The sequence below is a fragment of the Eschrichtius robustus genome, chromosome 3, assembly GCF_028021215.1.
Source record: "Eschrichtius robustus isolate mEscRob2 chromosome 3, mEscRob2.pri, whole genome shotgun sequence".
Lineage (NCBI taxonomy): Eukaryota > Metazoa > Chordata > Mammalia > Artiodactyla > Eschrichtiidae > Eschrichtius > Eschrichtius robustus.
The window spans coordinates 88,194,435-88,213,588 of NC_090826.1; the positions used below are offsets into that span (position 1 = coordinate 88,194,435).

General features: G+C 38.0%; 1 protein-coding gene across 1 annotated transcript in view; it reads left to right on the plus strand.

Annotated features, from left to right (window-relative positions):
* The window catches only part of PALMD (palmdelphin), a 53,965-nt gene extending 36,422 nt beyond the window's left edge, over positions 1-17,543 (plus strand). The window contains exons 5-9 of the mRNA XM_068540387.1: positions 9,621-9,735; positions 9,873-9,906; positions 10,028-10,141; positions 11,813-12,910; positions 17,186-17,543. Of these exons, the coding sequence (XP_068396488.1) occupies positions 9,621-9,735; positions 9,873-9,906; positions 10,028-10,141; positions 11,813-12,910; positions 17,186-17,229 (1,405 nt within the window). The 3' untranslated portion in view covers positions 17,230-17,543. The remainder of the gene's footprint in view (positions 1-9,620; positions 9,736-9,872; positions 9,907-10,027; positions 10,142-11,812; positions 12,911-17,185) is intronic.
* Positions 17,544-19,154: the final 1,611 nt, after the last annotated feature.

Below are 19,154 nucleotides of genomic sequence, written 5' to 3' on the forward strand. Positions count from 1 at the left end.
CATTTGTAACTTGCACATAAAAATAGCTTATTCTCTGAAAACAGGTTTGGATTCTTGTTTTTCATGACAAATGCATACCTTAATTTACAAAATATTCTGAATGAGAGGGTTTGGTTTTCTACTAAATCAATCTCTTGAATACCTACCAGGCAGTTTCAAATCATGATAGTATTGTCTGCTCATAAGATAATTGTTAATATTTACAGTTATATTAGGAGATGAGATTCACCCCTGTAAAATCTGCTCACATGTAACTATAAATTATTCAGCTTTTCTAAACATCTGCTCTGTTCCAAATTATCAGAGCAAACTGACACTTGTTTCAATGTCACTGTTGGGCCAGCTCTCTGCTTCTAGTTATCTTGAAGCTACTGTGCTGTATTGCTTGTCCTGTTCTTCAGTGCTCAGGGTTAGAGGCAGTAGATCTGACTCGGGGGCAAACTTAGTGTTTGCTGTATGCCACATGCCCTTTAATTCTCTGGCAGGCTTACCCATGGCATGTGACTGTTTGCACTGGTGGGTTAGAGCTTTCTTATTATACATGCTCTTCGGCAAGGGCCGATTGAAAGGCAATTCTTGTCCTATGTCCACTCATAGGAGCATTCTTCATCTTTTTTGATATACTTTTTTTTTCAGTTTGGTGAAAAAATGTGCCTGACATGTAGTAGGTGCTTAATAAAAGTTTGTTAAATGTTTGATGAAAGTTATTGGACCCCAACTTTAAAAATAAAACAAAACAGCCTGCCTTCTACCTGATTACATACTCCCAATTTTATTTGGAAAATATAGTTTGACATTCCCATTGGCCACATTATCTGTAAAGATAAAATATCTATAACCTCTGACTCATTAGTAATAATGTATCTGCCCATTACATGTGATCAACACACAACAGTCAAGGATACTTGATTAAAGTCATCAACTATGTGTATTCAATAGTATCCATTGCAATTTCAGAGCAAAGTTTTTAGATGAGTTATGATTAAAAAATAAAATGACTCCCTTTTTTCATTGCAAACCTTAGCCATTCAATATTAACTAGCTAATGTCAACACAAACCATGTCAGATTTGATATATCATTTAGAAACATGTAAATTCTTTAACCACTAGGAGCAAACACTGATTTATTATTCTATTGTTACTGGTGAACTGCCTGAAATGCAAGATACTAATGATTAATTCTGCAAATCAACAAAAAAAATTATGAAAATATTTCATAAAATTTGTCACACCAAGATTCATCCTCCATAAGGTTATGCAATCATTAACATACTGGTTTTTTTGCTTTAAAAGCCTCCAGAAGAACAGTGGCTTAAACAAGATTAGAAAGGTTCATTTTCCTCCTACACATAACAATCCTAGCTGGGAGAAATTCAAGGGAGGGGAGCAGCGACATTACATGAGATGATCAAGAGACCCTGTTTCTTTCTGTGTTATTGCTTTGCTACCTGCTAAGGGATGCCCTTGGTTGTAAGGTTAAAGGCAGCTGACCATCACCACATCTGCATTTCAGCTTAGGAAGGGGAAGATAAATGGAGGGCAAACAGCTCTAGTTTAAGGCTATGACCTGAAAATTGCATAGGTCACGCTTGCTAATATCCTGTTGGCCAGAATTTAGTCACATGACATCATTTCAATGCAAATAAGACTGGGAAACGTAGTCTGTAGCAGGGCAGCAGGGAGACACATAGAACTCAGGGAGTTCTATTACTAAAAAGAACAGGAGGAATGGATTTGGGGAGAAATCAGTGGGTTGTCAAAGCAAACTAGCATGTTCTTTCTTTAATTAAATAGACATTGTTTACTAAACTGCATTTATTAAATAGACACTATCCCCATAAATGTTATGAAAATTCTAATAATGCTGGAGCACTGCTTTTTGTGTTCTGTCTAGAACGGTATTTTCAAGGACAGGTTTTTTGTTTTGTTTTTTTTTTTTGGAGTGGAGCACATTTATTTTATTTTATTTTTTGGGGGGCTGTTATACATGTTTATTATCTTTTTTTTTTAACCTCTTTATTGGCGTATAATTGCTCCACAATGGTGTGCCAGTTTCTGCTTTATAACAAAGTGAATCAGCCATACATACACATATATCCCCACATCTCCTCCCTCCTGAGTCTCCCTCCCATCCTCCCCATCCCACCCCTCTAGGTGACAGGTGTGTTTCTGATGCTATATTAGCACCATGCTTGCTCTAAAATCATTGATATCAAGGTTGAAGATCAAATCCAAAAATGGACCTGGTAGGTTTTCTCTTTCACTGGAGTTGTCAGAGAGGGCCCTCCTCTCCCTAGAAAACTGAGGAAGAGAAAGGAGTAACTAATCATTATTTAGGAATTCCTCTATGTCAAGCCCTGTGCTAGAGACTTACAAACATTATCTCATTTACCTCCTTAAAACAACCCTTTGTGAATATTATTCCTCAAATGAGAAAACTGAAGCTTGGAGGGGGTCAATAATTATGCCAAGTGAGTTAGCTTTGATATGAGCTTACTTTCTGTTTCCATGGGTAGAGCTGGGGGAAAAAAGTGGACCTCCTCCCACCAAAAAAAACCTCACAAAACATAGGTAAACCACCAGCCACATCCTGTTCTCCCAAGATTCAGTGTGGAAGAAAAGAAAGAATCTCTGGCCCAAGGGAAGAGTCAGGGATTACAACTACTTACAACTCTATGTTGAATTCAACACCCCGTTGGAGGCAAACATATCTGAGAGCCTTTAAGTCCCAAAAAGAAACTGGGTCCTTCTTTGTCTAGCCTGGGGTGGGGTTGGAGAGGTGGTCCTAGCACTTCCATCGACTGGGTTCAGAGGTACATCAATAGTGGCACAGCCTGGGTCTAAGACCTGCTGACTCAGGCCATCCCAGAGAAGTGGCCATTTGGCGCTATCTTTATGTAGTCCTGGCTTTTAATAAGAGAGCTTGAGTTACCGAGACATAAGTATTAATTCATCAGTACTTTCAAAGTATGTATCTAAAGCCAGTCATAAATTTAATTGCAAACATAGCATTGGTGATTACATTCAAATTGTGGAGTTGTAATCAAATTGTATAACCAGCTTTATATTTAAGACCTAAAGCTTCCATTATTTTGAACAATAATCTTGTGTCCAAGCAAAGAAAATCTCTCTGTAAAGTAGCACTAGGTTAGAAAACCTCAGACTCTTTTGAAAAAGACTATTCTAAGAACTCCTACCAAAAACCAAACTCAAGCAGCCAAAGAGAAAAATGACAAAGCCTGGACTTTAATCCTGGTCATACTGACTAGACCACTAAGCAGAGAAATTCTCTGCACAACAAAATCACTCTAATGAAGATCAGCAGAGAAATATTAGCTTTACAGGTAATGAGTCAGCACCGTTACATTGTGATAGACCCCAGCTAGCATTTCAATCTTCACTTTATTATCATAGAAACTTTAAAAAATCCTTTTATACTGTTGAGCAAATGAATGTTGTTTGTAAGTTCATAAGAATCCATTTTTTAAAGTTTTGTTCCCATGGTGGCTAATCAGCAAGGAGTTCAGAGCTCAGGCTCTATTGGCGGAGACTTGATTTCAAATTCCATCCTGTCACAGGCTACCTGTAAGCCTCTGGACCAGTTGTCTTTCTAGGTGCCCAGTTTGCTCACCTGTTGAAAGGAACTAATAACAGTACTCATGGGGGTTGTTGTGAGGACTAATTAGGCCAGTGCCTGGTACGGTGTAAATACGCAGGACATATTAAATGTTGTTATAATTGCTAACAAGTGAAATACTGTAAGGTAGGGCATAAACTTTTGAATTTTTTTCTCTTAATTTCTCGTTTGTTTGGTGCCTAATAGCAAACTCCGTCAGGTTGTTAGTCCTTGTTAACACCACCAAAAACTGAAAGAGATAAATGGACCCTTAGCAGCAGAAAAATTGCCTTCTGAAATAACCCTTTCTTGGCGCATGCAGCGTTAATGTGCTGTCCTTTTTCTAAGACAATAACTTGCGTGTTAGACTTGGATTGGGGATATTATCTCATGATGATTAAGGAAAATTATTACTAGAACAGTGCATGAAATGAAAGCTACCTGCTTTCACCTAGGGAGCTCTTGAAAATAACCCTCTTTTTCTCCAGCAAATAAGCAAGGAGAAGAAAGATTCCAATAATGGATAGCATTACAAATCCTTTTTCATGTACTTTGCTTATCTAAATTGGCACATGATGCCTGCTCACCATCTCTCAGAAACTGAGAGAGGTACTAACTCATCCATCAGACCCCGCCTAACAGCCCAGGAGGCACCAGGAAGGATATTTCTCTTTCTCTGCTGCCTGTTTCTCGCCAAACTGAATCAGCATTTCTAGGAGCTTAATTCCCATTTGGGAAAGTAATACCTTCTAGAGATGGGGGTGGTAGCACTTATGGAAATTCTAACCCATCAGCTGAGAGATAAGCAGGTGAAAGTTAGAGTTATCCCCCAGCGACCTACCCAAAACTTTCCAAGTAAAAAAAATTTAGTTTTATATATGCATGTATATACACATAAATTTATATTTTTATATGTAAAACTAAAATGTTATATATGCACACACAAAAATACAGACATACATATATACATATATGTGTATACATGAATGTACCTATACACACATACAGATATATAGATATATATTTCCCCAATTCTTCACTTATACTTGCTAAATTTTCTCTCCACCCGAAACCTTTGGAAAAGGATTGGATATGAGGCCCTAATTTAAGCCCTGCACGTTTTTGGTTTTGTTTTGTTTTGGGCTGCACCACACGGCTTGTGGGATCTTAGTTCCCCAACCAGGTATTGAACCTGGGCCCTCAGCAGTGAGAGCATGGAGTCTTAACCACTGGACCGCCAGGGAATTCCCTGCATTTTTGGAGCTTCAAATCAGGGTTAAGTATACTCTCAATTATGAATGGTCACTGAGCCAGGAAATAAATATATATTTATATATAGAGAGAGAGAGATTTGAAAATCAAGTGAACCCGAACGATAATTTTAAATAAAAATAGGATGATCAAATTCTATTCAAAACATAATAAGTTTGGATTCTATATTACAGCTAAATGGAAGAGAGAAATAATGAGGAAAAAGTAAAAATATACCAGAGGTAGATATTTCAAAATCCCTTGTAAAGCATGTATCAAGCACCTATACTACACCAGGCACTGTATTAGGTGCCCAGCGTTTCTCCACTTCAGCACTATTGACTATTTGAACCAGATAAGTCTTTGTTGTGGGGACTGTGCCGTGCATTTAGAACGTTTAGCAGCATCCCCAGCCTCTACCCACTAGATGCCAGTAGCACTTCTCAAGCTGTGACAACCAAAAATGTGTCCAGACATTGCCAAATGACCTCAGAGAGGAAACTGCCATCAGTTGAGACCCACTGTACTAACTATACAAAGATAGCACCTGCCTACCAGTTGTAATTTTTGTTTTATGTTCCTTAAGAATCTTCATTCCTCAAAAACTTGGTACATCATCTGGTGTAGAGGTTGTGAGACCGCTTCTTCTACTGCTGGGCTACCACAGTGCCTGCCCCTCTGAGTTCTGGTCTTTTGAGGGGGTAGGCTAGAGAGGAGCCGGTTCCTTATCTTCAATTACTATTTCCTAGGTCTCCCATTACTTCCACTGACATTCTAATCTTTTAGAAAGCTTTGTCAGACAAAAAAGTCTAACGTTTTTCTCTTAATAATATTTATGTTATCCACAAATAATATACAGAAGTATCAAATCAACATATAAAAATAGCATATTGAAGTGAGAATTTTAAGAAATGCTCTATATCAGTAAGCATCTCCTGGCAGAATTTTGCAATTCTAAGTTGTTAGGACCAAGATACTTCCTTATTAACCTATTTAATGAAGAGTTGGTTGTAACTAAGTTATAAAGAAGAGAAAAGGGGTGTGTGTTTGTTTCTATTTTGTTTTCACAAACATATCATGATGTGTCATTTGACGACAACCTCATATTAATTCAGCTTTCACTGAGGACTTGAAAACCTTCGGAAACATTCATTAGCATATACTCTGACGAGGTTAGCAGGCTTTCAACCTCATATTCTTACCATATTAGTCTAAAGATATTCATGAGAACTACATGACATTACGTTAGGCATGGGCCTCTCTACAGAGGAAAACAACTACCAATACCAGTGCATTTCATACTTCCCTGAGATGTAATTGCCCAGGCAGACCAAGAGTTCTATCTCTGTGCCCCAGGAATAGAAAAGGGCAGAGACAGGAGGAAACTAGCATTTGCCAAGTGCTCGCTATTTCTTTTATTTTATTCCTTATTAAACCCTACGAAGTAGATAACATTGCCCAGACCTCTAAATGCTTAATTGCCCCAGGATTCAGTCCTTGGAATCCCTAACTTTCTAGGAAATCTTATCCACTCCTATGGCTATAAATACCAACTCCCAAATTTATATCTTCAAACCCAGACTTCACTGAGCTCCCAACTTTTATATCTGTCCTCTCCATATCACCATTTGACCGTCTCACATTTAACATGTCCCCGCCAAGCTCCTTCCTTCTCCTTCCCAGGTTAGTTTGGTCAATTGCATTCACATTTTTTCAATTATTCAGATTACAAACATTGGAACCACCCTTGACATCTCTCTTTCTCTCACTTCTCATATGTAATCTATCGACATAGCCTGGCAGCTCTTCCTTTGAAATATTTCCAGAATCCAATCACTTCTCACTCTTCTACCAGCAAGGACCCTGGATTAAGCCATCTTCGTCTGAATTATTTCAACAACTGAGACCTCCATGTTTGCCCCCCTCCAGTCTATTTTCAACACCGCGGCCAATGTAATTGTTTAAATTTCATGTCTTGGCATGTTTCTCCTCTGCCCAGAATTCCCAAAGGCTCCCCAAAGGCCTTACCATGCAGAAGGCCCCCTATGGTCTGGCGGCTACCCCCTCTCTGACTTTATTTCTCACCACTCACCTCCTTATTCCCTTGCCTCTCATTTCAAGTTTTGAAATTACTCTTCCCTCTCTATGAAGCACACTCCCCCGACACCCTTGTGTGTCCCTCCCTCATTTCCTTCAGTCTCTACTCAAATGACCCTTTGTTAGAAAGACTCCCCATCACCACACTCTGTAAAATAGAGCCCCTTCCCCAGGCACTCTCCATCTCCCTTATTCATCTGTTTATCGTCCTTATGCTACTTTTTTCATGGGAACATCTTTCTTCATAAATAAATGTATATATGTGTGCATATACACATATTTGTTTATTATGTATATATATTTGCATATATGTGTGTTTATAAGTATATATATGAGATGTGTATATGTATAGATATGTATATGTATGTATATGTATATATATATATATACACATATATGTATATATACATATATGTATATATATAAAGTCCAGGGCTAGATTTGATCCTGGGTCATACACACACAACATTTACAGGAGTTGGCAAATCTAGCCCTGGCCTACTTTTTATATAGCCATGAGCTAGAAATGGTTTTTATATTATTGAAAGGTTATAAAAGGGAAAATATGAAAGATGAATAGGCAACAGAAACCAAACGTGGCCTGCAAAGCCTAAAGTATTTACTGTTTGCCGGCCCCTGTGTTAGCGTGTTGTCCACTAGAATGTAAACTCCTTGAGGGCAGGAACTCTGTTTTGTTCACTGTTATAACCCAGCAAGTAGGAGAGTGCCTGGTATAAAGTAGATGCTAAACAAACATTTTGAATGAATGAATGAAGACAATGAGACTTAGCAAGGTCTGGTGGCTTGTCTAGGGTCACCCAGGAACTTGACAGATGAACCAGAATTCAAACCCAGGTCCGCCTGGTTCCACAGCTGGATCCTGAGGTCCCAGAGCTTTATACAGCAATGACTTGAACCTTCTTGTTTTCTACCCAAAAGCCCCTCATTAGACTGTCTCTAACATGCTGTCAGGTAAAGGACCCTGCAGAACAGGACATGGAATAGACATGGTGTATTGCAGAAAACCTTTGATAATTATACCATAATAACATTTACATCTGATATCAATTATATGTAACGTGCTTTCAAATACATCACTGCTTCTTAGCTTCACCGTGTTTCTGTATAAAGTGAGGCAGGTGCTATATTCTCATTGTACATGTTACAAAACTGAGTTTCAGGCAATTTAAAAGAATTGGCTCTCACAAGCAGTGAGTAGCAGAAACAGAATAATCCAGATATATCACTTTCAGTATAGAACTTTCTACTGTACCAACCAACATATATCCCCACAACTCTACTGATGGGCAAATGTGCTCCATGGATGTGGAGGGAATTTAATAGAATGGCGTCACATCTCAGTAACTTCTAAGAAACGGGAGGTACTGCATTTTACTTGGAATTCTGTGATACGCAAGAAAACCTCCTCAGCTATAAACAGCCAACTACCAACAGCCAGAGGCAGCAGGAGAGTCAGAATTTTGAAATGAAAGCAATAAGTAGGAGAATGATCTGCTTGACCATAGCTTGGACTTTTATTGGTGTGACAGTAGCACAGGAATTTTGAGCTGCCAGATGCATGACCATCTTAAAGAAGGAAGTAAAAAAAACTGACAATTATCTTAGCTGACACTAATACCCACAGCTGTCATCTCCTGAACTAGCTGCTATATCTGAGCAGCCATCCTTTGAGGCAGCTGATTTGAGAGCTCAGAGTATTTGGCTGAGAAACTACATGTGTTTCATGGCTGCCGGGCCAGCTTTACTAACTTTGTGAATGCTAGTGGTTGTGTGTTTTTATCCAGGATAGAGGTCACGATGCCACACCCTGGAATTAACTTGAATCTGACATGCAGCTCTAAACTAGTCTAGATACCAGCTCAGAAAGCAACAATCTAATTTCAAATGTCTGTTTCTGTCCCTGCGAGCTCCCTTATACTTTGTCAGGCCATGTGATAACATTTTTTTTTTTCTAGGAAACGTAGTCTCTATAAACAGCAGCAGCTGAGGCCACTGCACTAGATTTTGTCCATTTCTCACCTCTTCACTTTACTCACTATAATATGGTACAACTTTTAGAGAACTGTGAAATTAAAATGAAGTGTCATTTTCAATGTTAGGATATGCAGGGTTTTTAAGTGTTAAATAGCTATGATTTTAAATCAAATTTAATAATTATAATGTTACAAAGTGTTGCTTGGCTAGAAAATAAAATTATAATGTTTTCTCCAAACAATTTATATGAAAACTTGTGTAAGGAAAATTAGCAATCTACAGGATAATGACAGATGGACCATTCCTTTTGGTCCAACTTTAAACTTAAGTCTCTTTGTAAAAGAAATCTCTGTTTCATGTGGAAGTAACATTAGTAGTTGCAATGAAGAAAATGGGACCAAGGGTCAAATATTTTACCTAAGAATCCCCTTTGTCAAAAATAAAAAATAAAAAACTTTAATTGAAAATTGTTAAGCCAAAGTCAGGTATTAGGTATCTTCTATGTACTTAATGTGATGTTTGGTGTGATGCTAAGTTCTTAGAAGGTATCTGGATACTGTCATTCAATATTCGAAGTAAAGTTTGTATATGGGGAATATATATTTGAGAGCTCTGTATTTGTACTGTCTTAAGTAATATAAAGTATATCTTTTTGTTCAGACTTGAGAAAGAGATCCAAGATCTTGAAAAAGCTGAACTGCAAATCTCGACCAATGAAGAGGCAATTTTAAAGAAACTAAAATCAGTTGAGAGGACAACAGAAGACATAATACGGGTAGGCATTAGCTAATTTTAAAACTGAATCCCTCCCAAAGTGATTCCACAAACGGTATATAATTCTTCAAAGTATATCCACATTTAGAATTTATTTTTTAAACTGTATTAATCATGGAGAATTCTTTTTTCTTGTAGTCTGTGAAGGTGGAAAAGGAAGAAACATCAGGAGGTATGTTTTTGAGCAGCCTATGCTATGTCTAACTAAAATATTTTTTGATAAGGCCACTGAAATTTTTCCCTTTATTGTAAATATATTCTAAATATATTTTAAATTAATATTAATTTTACAGAGTCAATTGAAGACATCTATGCTAATATCCCTGACCTTCCAAAATCCTACATACCTTCCAGATTAAGGAAGGAAAGAAATGAAGGAATAGAAGATGATGAACAAAATAGAAAAGGTATGCGAAAAATCTGTCTTCAATGGTAGGTTCTCAAGTTCAGATTTTACAACATCAAATATTAGCAACTTGCTGTGACATTCTATCCTTCCAGGTTAAGCAATGGTCCATTTTACAAAGTTCCATGAGGTATGTGAGTCACTTACAAAAATAGGGATAAGGGAGTTACAATATTTATTCCACGCATTTCATTCCCCAGCAAACTAGGTAAGAACAGGGAAGATAAAGGCCTGAGGGAGACAAAAGCTCTTAAAGCAAAGCTCCCCTGCTCAAAAATATCTCTCCCAACATATTCCATGTAGTAGACACTAGAATAAAATGAAATGAAATGAATGAAGTGAAAATATTCCCCTTGAGAAGGCTCGGCATTATTTACCCCCATGTGGGAATGATTTGCATGACACTAATACTTCAAAGCCCCAGGGAAAATGAAGGCTTGTATTGGGGCAGAGAGGGAACCTTTGAATTTTAGAGTGAAAAGAGAAGCTACACTCTATCTGCAGGAAGTAGTCATTCATTCATCCATTCATTCATTCATTCAACAAATATTCAGTGAACCCCCTACTCTATGCCAAGCTCAGTTCTCACAGTAAGAATACAGTAATGAATAAAACACAAAAAATCTCTGCCCTGATAGAGCTGACATTCTAAGGGAGGAAATAGATTAAAAATTAGGTAAACAAATAAGATACATTAGGAAGTGAAAATGCTAAAGAGAAGAATAAAACAGAGAGGGGGAATAGGGCAAGTGTGGGTGAAGGTGCTGCAGTTTTATTTGGGTAGCCAGGGAAGGCCAAGAACCACTGCGCTACGGAGGAGAGATGACATGCAAGATGCATTCAAAGAGGAAGGCGGGAGCACAAAATAAAGCAGGCAGTACAACGTTGTCATTTTGCCCAGGATCCCATTAGCTTTACTCTGCCAGTTAAAATCACAGCCCTCAGGATCTTGCCAGGGATATGAAGCAGATTTCAACTTCCCCAAAATCAACCAGTTCTCCCCAGTTCAGTTGTTTTAGTATAGCTGATATTGCTCTATTTTTAGCCCTTCTTAAAAATGGGAGTGAAAATGAAAAGAAACATAAGGCAAAATGAGAAGCATGTGATTCTAGCCTACTCCCTCCCTCTTCTATACCAGTTCTACATTTAACAACCTCCCAGTTGGGAAAATTTTAGAACACTCCTCTCTAATTTCAACAGGCTGCTGGCCTGTGCAGCAAGGCTGTAACAATAAAATATACAGTGCTTGGCCTTTTATCTACAGTAATGCACAGAGTGACTTATTCTTCCTCACTAAAAAAAAGATCTGATTCCTGAGCAATGTAAAGAATGTAAATCTGTTGCGTTGGATTTATTCATTAGAAAGGGGATATCTTCTTGTTCCCCAATGAAAAGCCTTACCCTTAGGAAACATCAGTTTCTCTTCTCCAATCAGCTTCTCTTCTTCAATCCTTTCCATTTTTTCAGTAATTTCATACATCCTTACATAAAAACCCATGTCATTAAACTATTAGTCATTATATAATTAATGAATAAAATCAGAAATTTTAAAAAGACATCTCATAAAAGAACACAAAGGGTATACTTAATATAAAAATAAACACTGTGAAAGCTAGCTGGTTTACAAGAGAAAAAGTTAACCAAATCAGGGATCAAACTTGTCTCTCAACAGCTTTGTATGCCATGGAAATCAAAGTTGAAAAAGACTTGAAGACCGGAGAAAGTACAGTCCTGTCTTCAATACCTCTCCCATCAGATGACTTTAAAGGTACAGGGATAAAAGTTTATGACGACGGGCAAAAGTCAGTGTATGCAGTAAGCTCTAATCACAGTGCAGCATACAACGGCACCGACGGCCTGGCACCAGTTGAAGTAGAGGAACTTTTAAGACAAGCTTCAGAGAGAAATTCTAAATCCCCAACAGAGTATCATGAGCCTGTATATGCCAATCCATTTTGCAGACCTACAACTCCACAGAGAGAGAAGGTAACTCCTGGACCAAACTTTCAAGAAAGGATAAAGATTAAAGCTAATGGACTGGGTAATGATGTGAATAGATCCACACGCAACATGGACAATGGACTTTCAGAGGAGAGCGGCAACAGCTTCAATCACATCAGTCCCGTTCGGCCAATACCTCAACCCCGGTCAATGACTCAACAAGCAGAGAAGACACCCCACACCCAGCAGAAGAGGCTGATGACTCCTTGGGAAGAATCAGATGTAATGCAGGACAGGTGTGCTCCCTCTCCAAAGGCGGGACTGAGTCCCAGCGAAGCACTAGTTGGGAAGTCAGGATGCCAGAGTTCTTCACCTACTTGCCAGGAGGATGAGGTAGACATTAGATATAATATTGTTCATTCCCTGCCTTCTGACATGGATGAGAAAGAACCCGTGACGATGATTTTCATGGGTTATCAGCAGGCAGAAGACAATGAGGAAGAAAAGAATCTTCTGACGGGATATGATGGGGTCATCCATGCTGAGCTGGTTGTGATTGATGATGAGGAGGAGGAGGGTGAAGGAGAAGCTGAGAAACTATCCTACCATCCCATAGCTCCCTACAGTCAGGTTTTCCAGCCTGCCAAACCAACACCACTTCCAAGAAAGAGATCAGAAGTTAATCCCCATGAAAACACAAACCATAAATCTCCCCACAAAAATTCCATATCCCTGAAGGAGCAAGAAGAAAGCTTAGGCAGCCCTGTCCACCATTCTCCACTTGACGTTCAGATAGCAGGAGATGGGACTGAGGATCCCTCCTTAACAGGTAACAAAAATGACAAGGCTTGTCACTGCTGTCTAGTCCTGTGATAATCTTCTCTTTGTGTTGTTACCAAACCCTCGTGCTTTCAGCTTTTTTTGACAACTTCATAAACTAATACGTGCTAAGATTTTTTTATTAATGCTGATATGAACTGTTATCATCATAAGCAAAGTGATTAAGTCACTTCAAAAGATAAAGAAAGTGAAACAAAAATTTGTTGCCTTATTTGGGTACTGCATTGATTGACCTTAGTAACTTGAAATTCATCTTCTGGCATGGTATGGATGTGAATGTATTTGAATTACTATCATGTTGGATCATCAATATTAGATCTTTTCCCATGAGAATCGAAGCCAGCTCTTTTTTTGTGTCTCTCTGTGATTTAAACTTCCTACATAAGTTAACAAATTGCCTTAATTTTGCAAGAGAAAACAAGAAACAAATTTTATTTTCAATGTGATATTTTATTACTTTGTTATATCTTGTTTCTCTATACTTTTATAATTTATTTAACTTTATTTCCTTAACTTTTCTACATTTTAAAAAAGAATATCAGTTTATTCTACATTATCTGTAACATTTAATGTCACATAATCTTCCCTAACTTAGAAATTTTATTTTTTTATTTTCTAAATATTTGCATTCCACATATTCTCATTCTCTGTAAAGTTTTAGAGCTATCTAGCTTTTTTAGCATTGAATAGAAAATAACACTTTTCTATAAGACTGATAGCTCATCAATTTTAGATTCTTTATTATCACTTGAATATTGTATTCTACTTGTTTATAAACAATAAATAAGAAAATGATAAAATTAATTATAATAGCTGATAAAATTAATTATAATAGCTAAAGACATAAATCAAATTACCCAGACATACGTACTAGATCTGTGAAAGGAACAGTAATTTTAAATGTTCTAATAGAAGAATTTTCATTAAAAAGCAATAACTATTGAGTCCCAGCTAATCCAGCAATCAAAAAACCTGATAATTCTACAGAACTGTTGGTAGTACCTGCACCACTCAGGAAGGATTCTTCCTCTGCAACCGAGAAACCCAGTCTTAGGTTGCCAATAATACAATAAAATGGACCTCTTCCATTTTTTAAGTAGTTAAATTAGACATAACTTTTGTATGTCTAAAAGACATAACTTTTGTAAATTTAGACATATTGTAAATTTAATTATCTGAAGAATTTCTAAGCTCTTGGTAAGTGAGCACTTATATTATCTTCCTAAATCAGAGTTGAATGGTGTGTCCCCACAACGGAAACCTGATAAAACTAAAAGCTCCTTTCTGTTATGAGAATGATCAAACTTTGCAGCTTAAATTCACTTTTTAAACAACAACACAGAAGACTTAGAAAAGAGGAGCATGCTGTTTACGGTCCAGAGCAGTGACGTTACGCACTATAAAACCTATTTTTTAACTTGAATGTTAGCCAGCTCCTCCCGAACACCCTTATTCCTTCTCCCCTACCCATGTCAACACATATATCCCAGAGAAAAAGACAGGAAGTGACTAATGTTTCCAGACAACACTAATCATGCCACTGAACTAAAATAGTGAAAACAGGAAGACCTTTTCCAGACAAAGTAACAATACAAATGTTGTACTATCAATCAAATCATCTTATCATCTCCAAATTCCTTGCCTTCTGTTATGATATCATATTACATTCCCGTTTTCCAATTCACCACGTGGATTACAGAACTGATATTTTTAATGGGTTTTTTAAAATAAGTATATCATGTTGAAATATGCCCTCAGGGTACGTCCATATTCATAGAATATATAGCCACCTATGCATTTCAATTTCACTAGCAGCCAACTAGGTTGAGCTTCTCCCTCTAAATGCCTCCCCCCCAAAAAATACATATTGATACTTGAAAATCCACCATTTCAGTCCATTCCTTTATTTATGGTATAGGTGCCCTACTAAATATAAATATTCCTAGTAGGCATAATAGTTAAGAAGTGTAAAGTTAAGAAGTGTAAGTCTCTTTTCTCTTAGTGTAAATGCTGTTATCAAAGCCTAACCTAAGAGCAATTTTTAACTTGGAAAAGAACATGAAGGAGGAAGAAAGATGGAAAAAGGTGGAGCCTGGAGACCCTAAAAATCAGATTTTTTAGCCAAAACTTTGAAAAGGATAAGACACAACAAGAAAATTTAGGCAAATTTATGTCCATTTATTTATGTATCAATAAATATAACAGGATCATGTTCAAAGTATCTGGCTCAATGCCAGCTGCATCCAACGAGTGGCCCCTGTAAGCTTTTACTGGGACTCCCCTACTATCCCCACCAGCCAGACAGTTGACTCCCTTTGGTAATCCTCACCAACCTACTTTTGTACTTTTTTTGCTCTGTTCTCCCCTCTTACAGATGTCAATGGCATTTCAGGATGAAGAGGTAGGGAAACTCAGCTCCGGGGGAGTCAAAAGCTATTGGTGCCAAAATTGCCAACCTGTGGCAACCATTAGGAGCCAAGGGATACTGAGAGTAAGGAGGCAAGCTCTCTTCCCTCAAGTTAAAACCAGCCAAAACTATGCGTCTGAATTGCTATGGGGAGAGGAGATAGAGAACAGAGAAGAACAGAAAGGAGAAGTAAAAAGGAGAGCTGATGACTCAGGTCTTTTAGCTGCTACACCAAGGGGCCTTCCCATTCTCAAAAGCTGTGTCCCCACACATCTACTTGGAACTCACACCATCTACTTACCGTAGGCCTAAAGAAAGGAATAGCAGACTAACAATCTAGAATTCTTTTTTCCCCCTTAAGAAACGGGACAGTGAGTTACTGGATTACCCCACTCCTGAGGATGCAGACATCCAGAATGTCCTTTAAGAACTTCATTGAAAATGCACAGCACGCTGGCTATGCCTGATTTACTGAATCTAAGTTGATGAGTAACTGTAGGGAGGAGGATTTTGCCCCAGCCTTAAAAGAGACCTTCAAAAGTCCCTTAAGATGAACTTTTCCTCTGCTTTCATTTTTGGTATGGGCAAGATAGAGGTCCAAAAATCCCAAAGTAAAACCTATAAAGACTTGCCTTCTGCCTTCTGCCTTCTTGCTGTGGAAGCACAGTCCTGTCCTTCAGTTTCACCGTCCGACATCTCCCAGCAATCAACACCATCCTCCTGGCTACAGAGCAAAGGAAATTCTCTCAGCTGGTCCTAAATTCAAGGGAATATTCTTGATCCTGCCACTGGAAATAATCATTTCCCTTAAAATTCCAAGGGAAATAAAGCTCTTTGACTTCATTTAAATGAAAACATTTCATATAAGTAGAGTGAAAATAAAAATGACCATGGCCTTCTTACAATATTAGATCCCCAACCTTCTCGTATTTGTGAAAAAGAGCTTCTTAGAAACAGGGTCATTTCATTTGTTGATAGACAACTAATATATGGCTGTGAAATAAGAAAACATGATTTCCCTTTTTGATTTTTTTTAATTAAACAAAATTTTACAAACAGTTAAATAGCTGGTTCTTGGGCCATATTACACATGATTGAAATGATCAGTGCCTTGAAAGCATCTCTCAACTTTTGGAACATGACTGAGACAGCTATACTTTGTTCTTAAATATTAATGGCATGATACCAGAACATCAGAGGAATGTTATGAATTTTAAATCTACATTTTTAAAATGTTTTCTACATCCAATATACCATTAGCAGTGAAATATTCTCAAAACGATAAATTTGCCCTTTGAAAGTACTTATAACATATCTTGACAAAGACATTTTATCATGACTTCAACTCCTAAATACTGGTTCGTATTGTTTCATTATTAAAAAAATTTGTTCTTGCCATTCTATATCCAAGGATGAAGCCCCTTGGGATAACCAAGTTTGATGAGTTAAAAGATAACCCAACCATCATGAATTAGGGTTTATGTCAATGCTTTTTTCTCTTTAGTAGTACATAGCTCAGAAATATGCACAAAATAGTCATTGACCCATAGCTGTTTATCTATGGCTAATAGTGATACTCTGCACTAATCCTGTATTTACTCAATTTATGCTGTGTTTGCTCTTTTAATTTTTATAGAAATAGGTTCCTTCTAGTTCTGAACCTGCTTCTTCCCTAAGTTAACCATAGCTTATTATTTCTACTGTCTTTTTATGCTACTAAAACAATGCTCACATTGTTGGATAAAATCATCTGAGGTATGTTTCAAACTTTCCTGCAATCTATGTAATGGTCATTTAGAGTGAAAAGTAAAGCTTTTTTTTCCATAACTCTCTCTCTATTTTCTCTTTATTTTGCAGCCTTAAGGATGAGAATGGCAAAGCTGGGGAAAAAAGTTATCTGAGAGGTGTACCATCTACGTAAACACCCTTTAAAGAAGAAACTAAGAAACATTTACAAATTTCTCTTCTGGATATTTTGTTTCTTTTTCCTGAGATACAAAAAATTATAATTATACCCATATTAAGCCATGTGAATAAGCAGTAGTCATTATTTGAAACAAATTCCAAAAAAGCTGGGGAGAACAAACTCTTAACTTTTCCAGTTACTTGACATGATTCAGTGGGGGGGGGGGAAACCAACATATTTTTATTGTATTGATACCAAAGCATTTCTAATAAGAGCTTGTTAAATTTAAGAATAAAGTTATTTAAAATAGCCCGACTATATTTTATTAACTGACCTTGTAATTTTGCTGACACAAAGATTGAAAGATCATAGGAAGCCACTGCACCTCATCACAGAAATATTCATCTTCAACTCTGACAAGTAAACATGCCATCCCACGTCAACAAGGCTCTAAGACAACTACATCCTCCTGCTAAGGACCAACTCAATTGAGACTTAAAACTCTTTGCATACATTTTAAAGGTGCATGCAATAATTATCCTCATATTTGGGGACTGGATTTGGATTATCTTGATAGCGTACATGACTTTACAGTTGATAACCAATATGTTCAGTCTTCTTGAAATATCATCTTTCTTTCATTCAGTTCAATGTGAATTCCAGGGTACAATGACTGATTATGACCCAAGACTGTTGGATGGGGGACTTCCCAAATTCTCAACACAAATCTGATCTAATGTTTGACCAATTCTTGTAAACAAGTTAGAATCCTAATATTAAAACATAATAAGAAAGTGTACAACATTTCATTCCTAAGTATTCTTGCCAGGATGTTAAATCATGATTTGAAGGAGAATACCCCCATACCAATTATTTCCTGCCTTACCTTGTTATACTGCCCTCCATCCAACACCCTCAAAATCCACTCAAATACATCTTCCCCTCGATCGTGCCAGTGCTAATTACCCAGCTCCTGCCAAGTCTTTCAGTGAATGGTCTGTTTTCTCTTGGGAAAACACTGAATTGCCCCGGTGAGACCATGATGAAATTATCTTAGCTACTAGTGTGGAGGCAATGAGAAGTAAAAGAAGCGGATCCTGATGAGGGCAAGCATTACCTGGAGAGCATCAGCCTCAGATGAGTGGTCTGCAAGGGGCAGTTGTTCTCTAGGAAGAAAGAGCTCCTCTGCTGGCCTGGAATGTTCCGGGAAATCTGGAAGGTCAAATTTCAGAAGCACTTTTACACAAACACCCCTATCCCAGGTCCAAGGGTCCCATTCCTTCCTTTTCATGCTTCTGACTTTAGCATAAGTGACTTGTCAAATCTGCACATTCTTTTGTAGCTCTGCCATCCTTGTGATTAAATCACTGGGTTTGGGTTTTGGTTTTTGTACACAAAAGTTTATTAGAACACTGCCTGGCACCTAGTAAGTGATCAATAAGCAAATGAATGAATAAGTGGTTCAGAAGGGGAAAGATGTAGTCTGCAAGGGGAGGCTGTGTAACACCAGTTGGGTTCAAGCAACATAAGCCTGAATCTGTCTGGCAGATCATGAGGCATGGACCAGGGCTTGTATGCAGAAGTGGCCCAGCATGGCCAGATGGTGTGGGAAGTGGGAACTGGTCTTTTGCCTGGGGGTAAAGCGGGCGCTGCTGCAGAATTGGCTGCCAGGTGGGCAGAATGGGGTCTGAGTGCAAAGCTGGAGCCGTTCAGTCAGGGCTGCTGAGGTGAGTCTGGACCATCCACACACCAATCCACTGGCTCCTGTGCTCAGTAAAAAGGAAGGAAAGCAGGAAAACGGAAGTGAGGTGCCTTCTTGCTGCTGTTGCCATGCAGCATCCCTCCAGTACCCTCTACTGGCAAAGGCTAACGTTGCTTCACCTGGCAAAGAAGAAATGTTTACATCACAAAGCAGGGCAA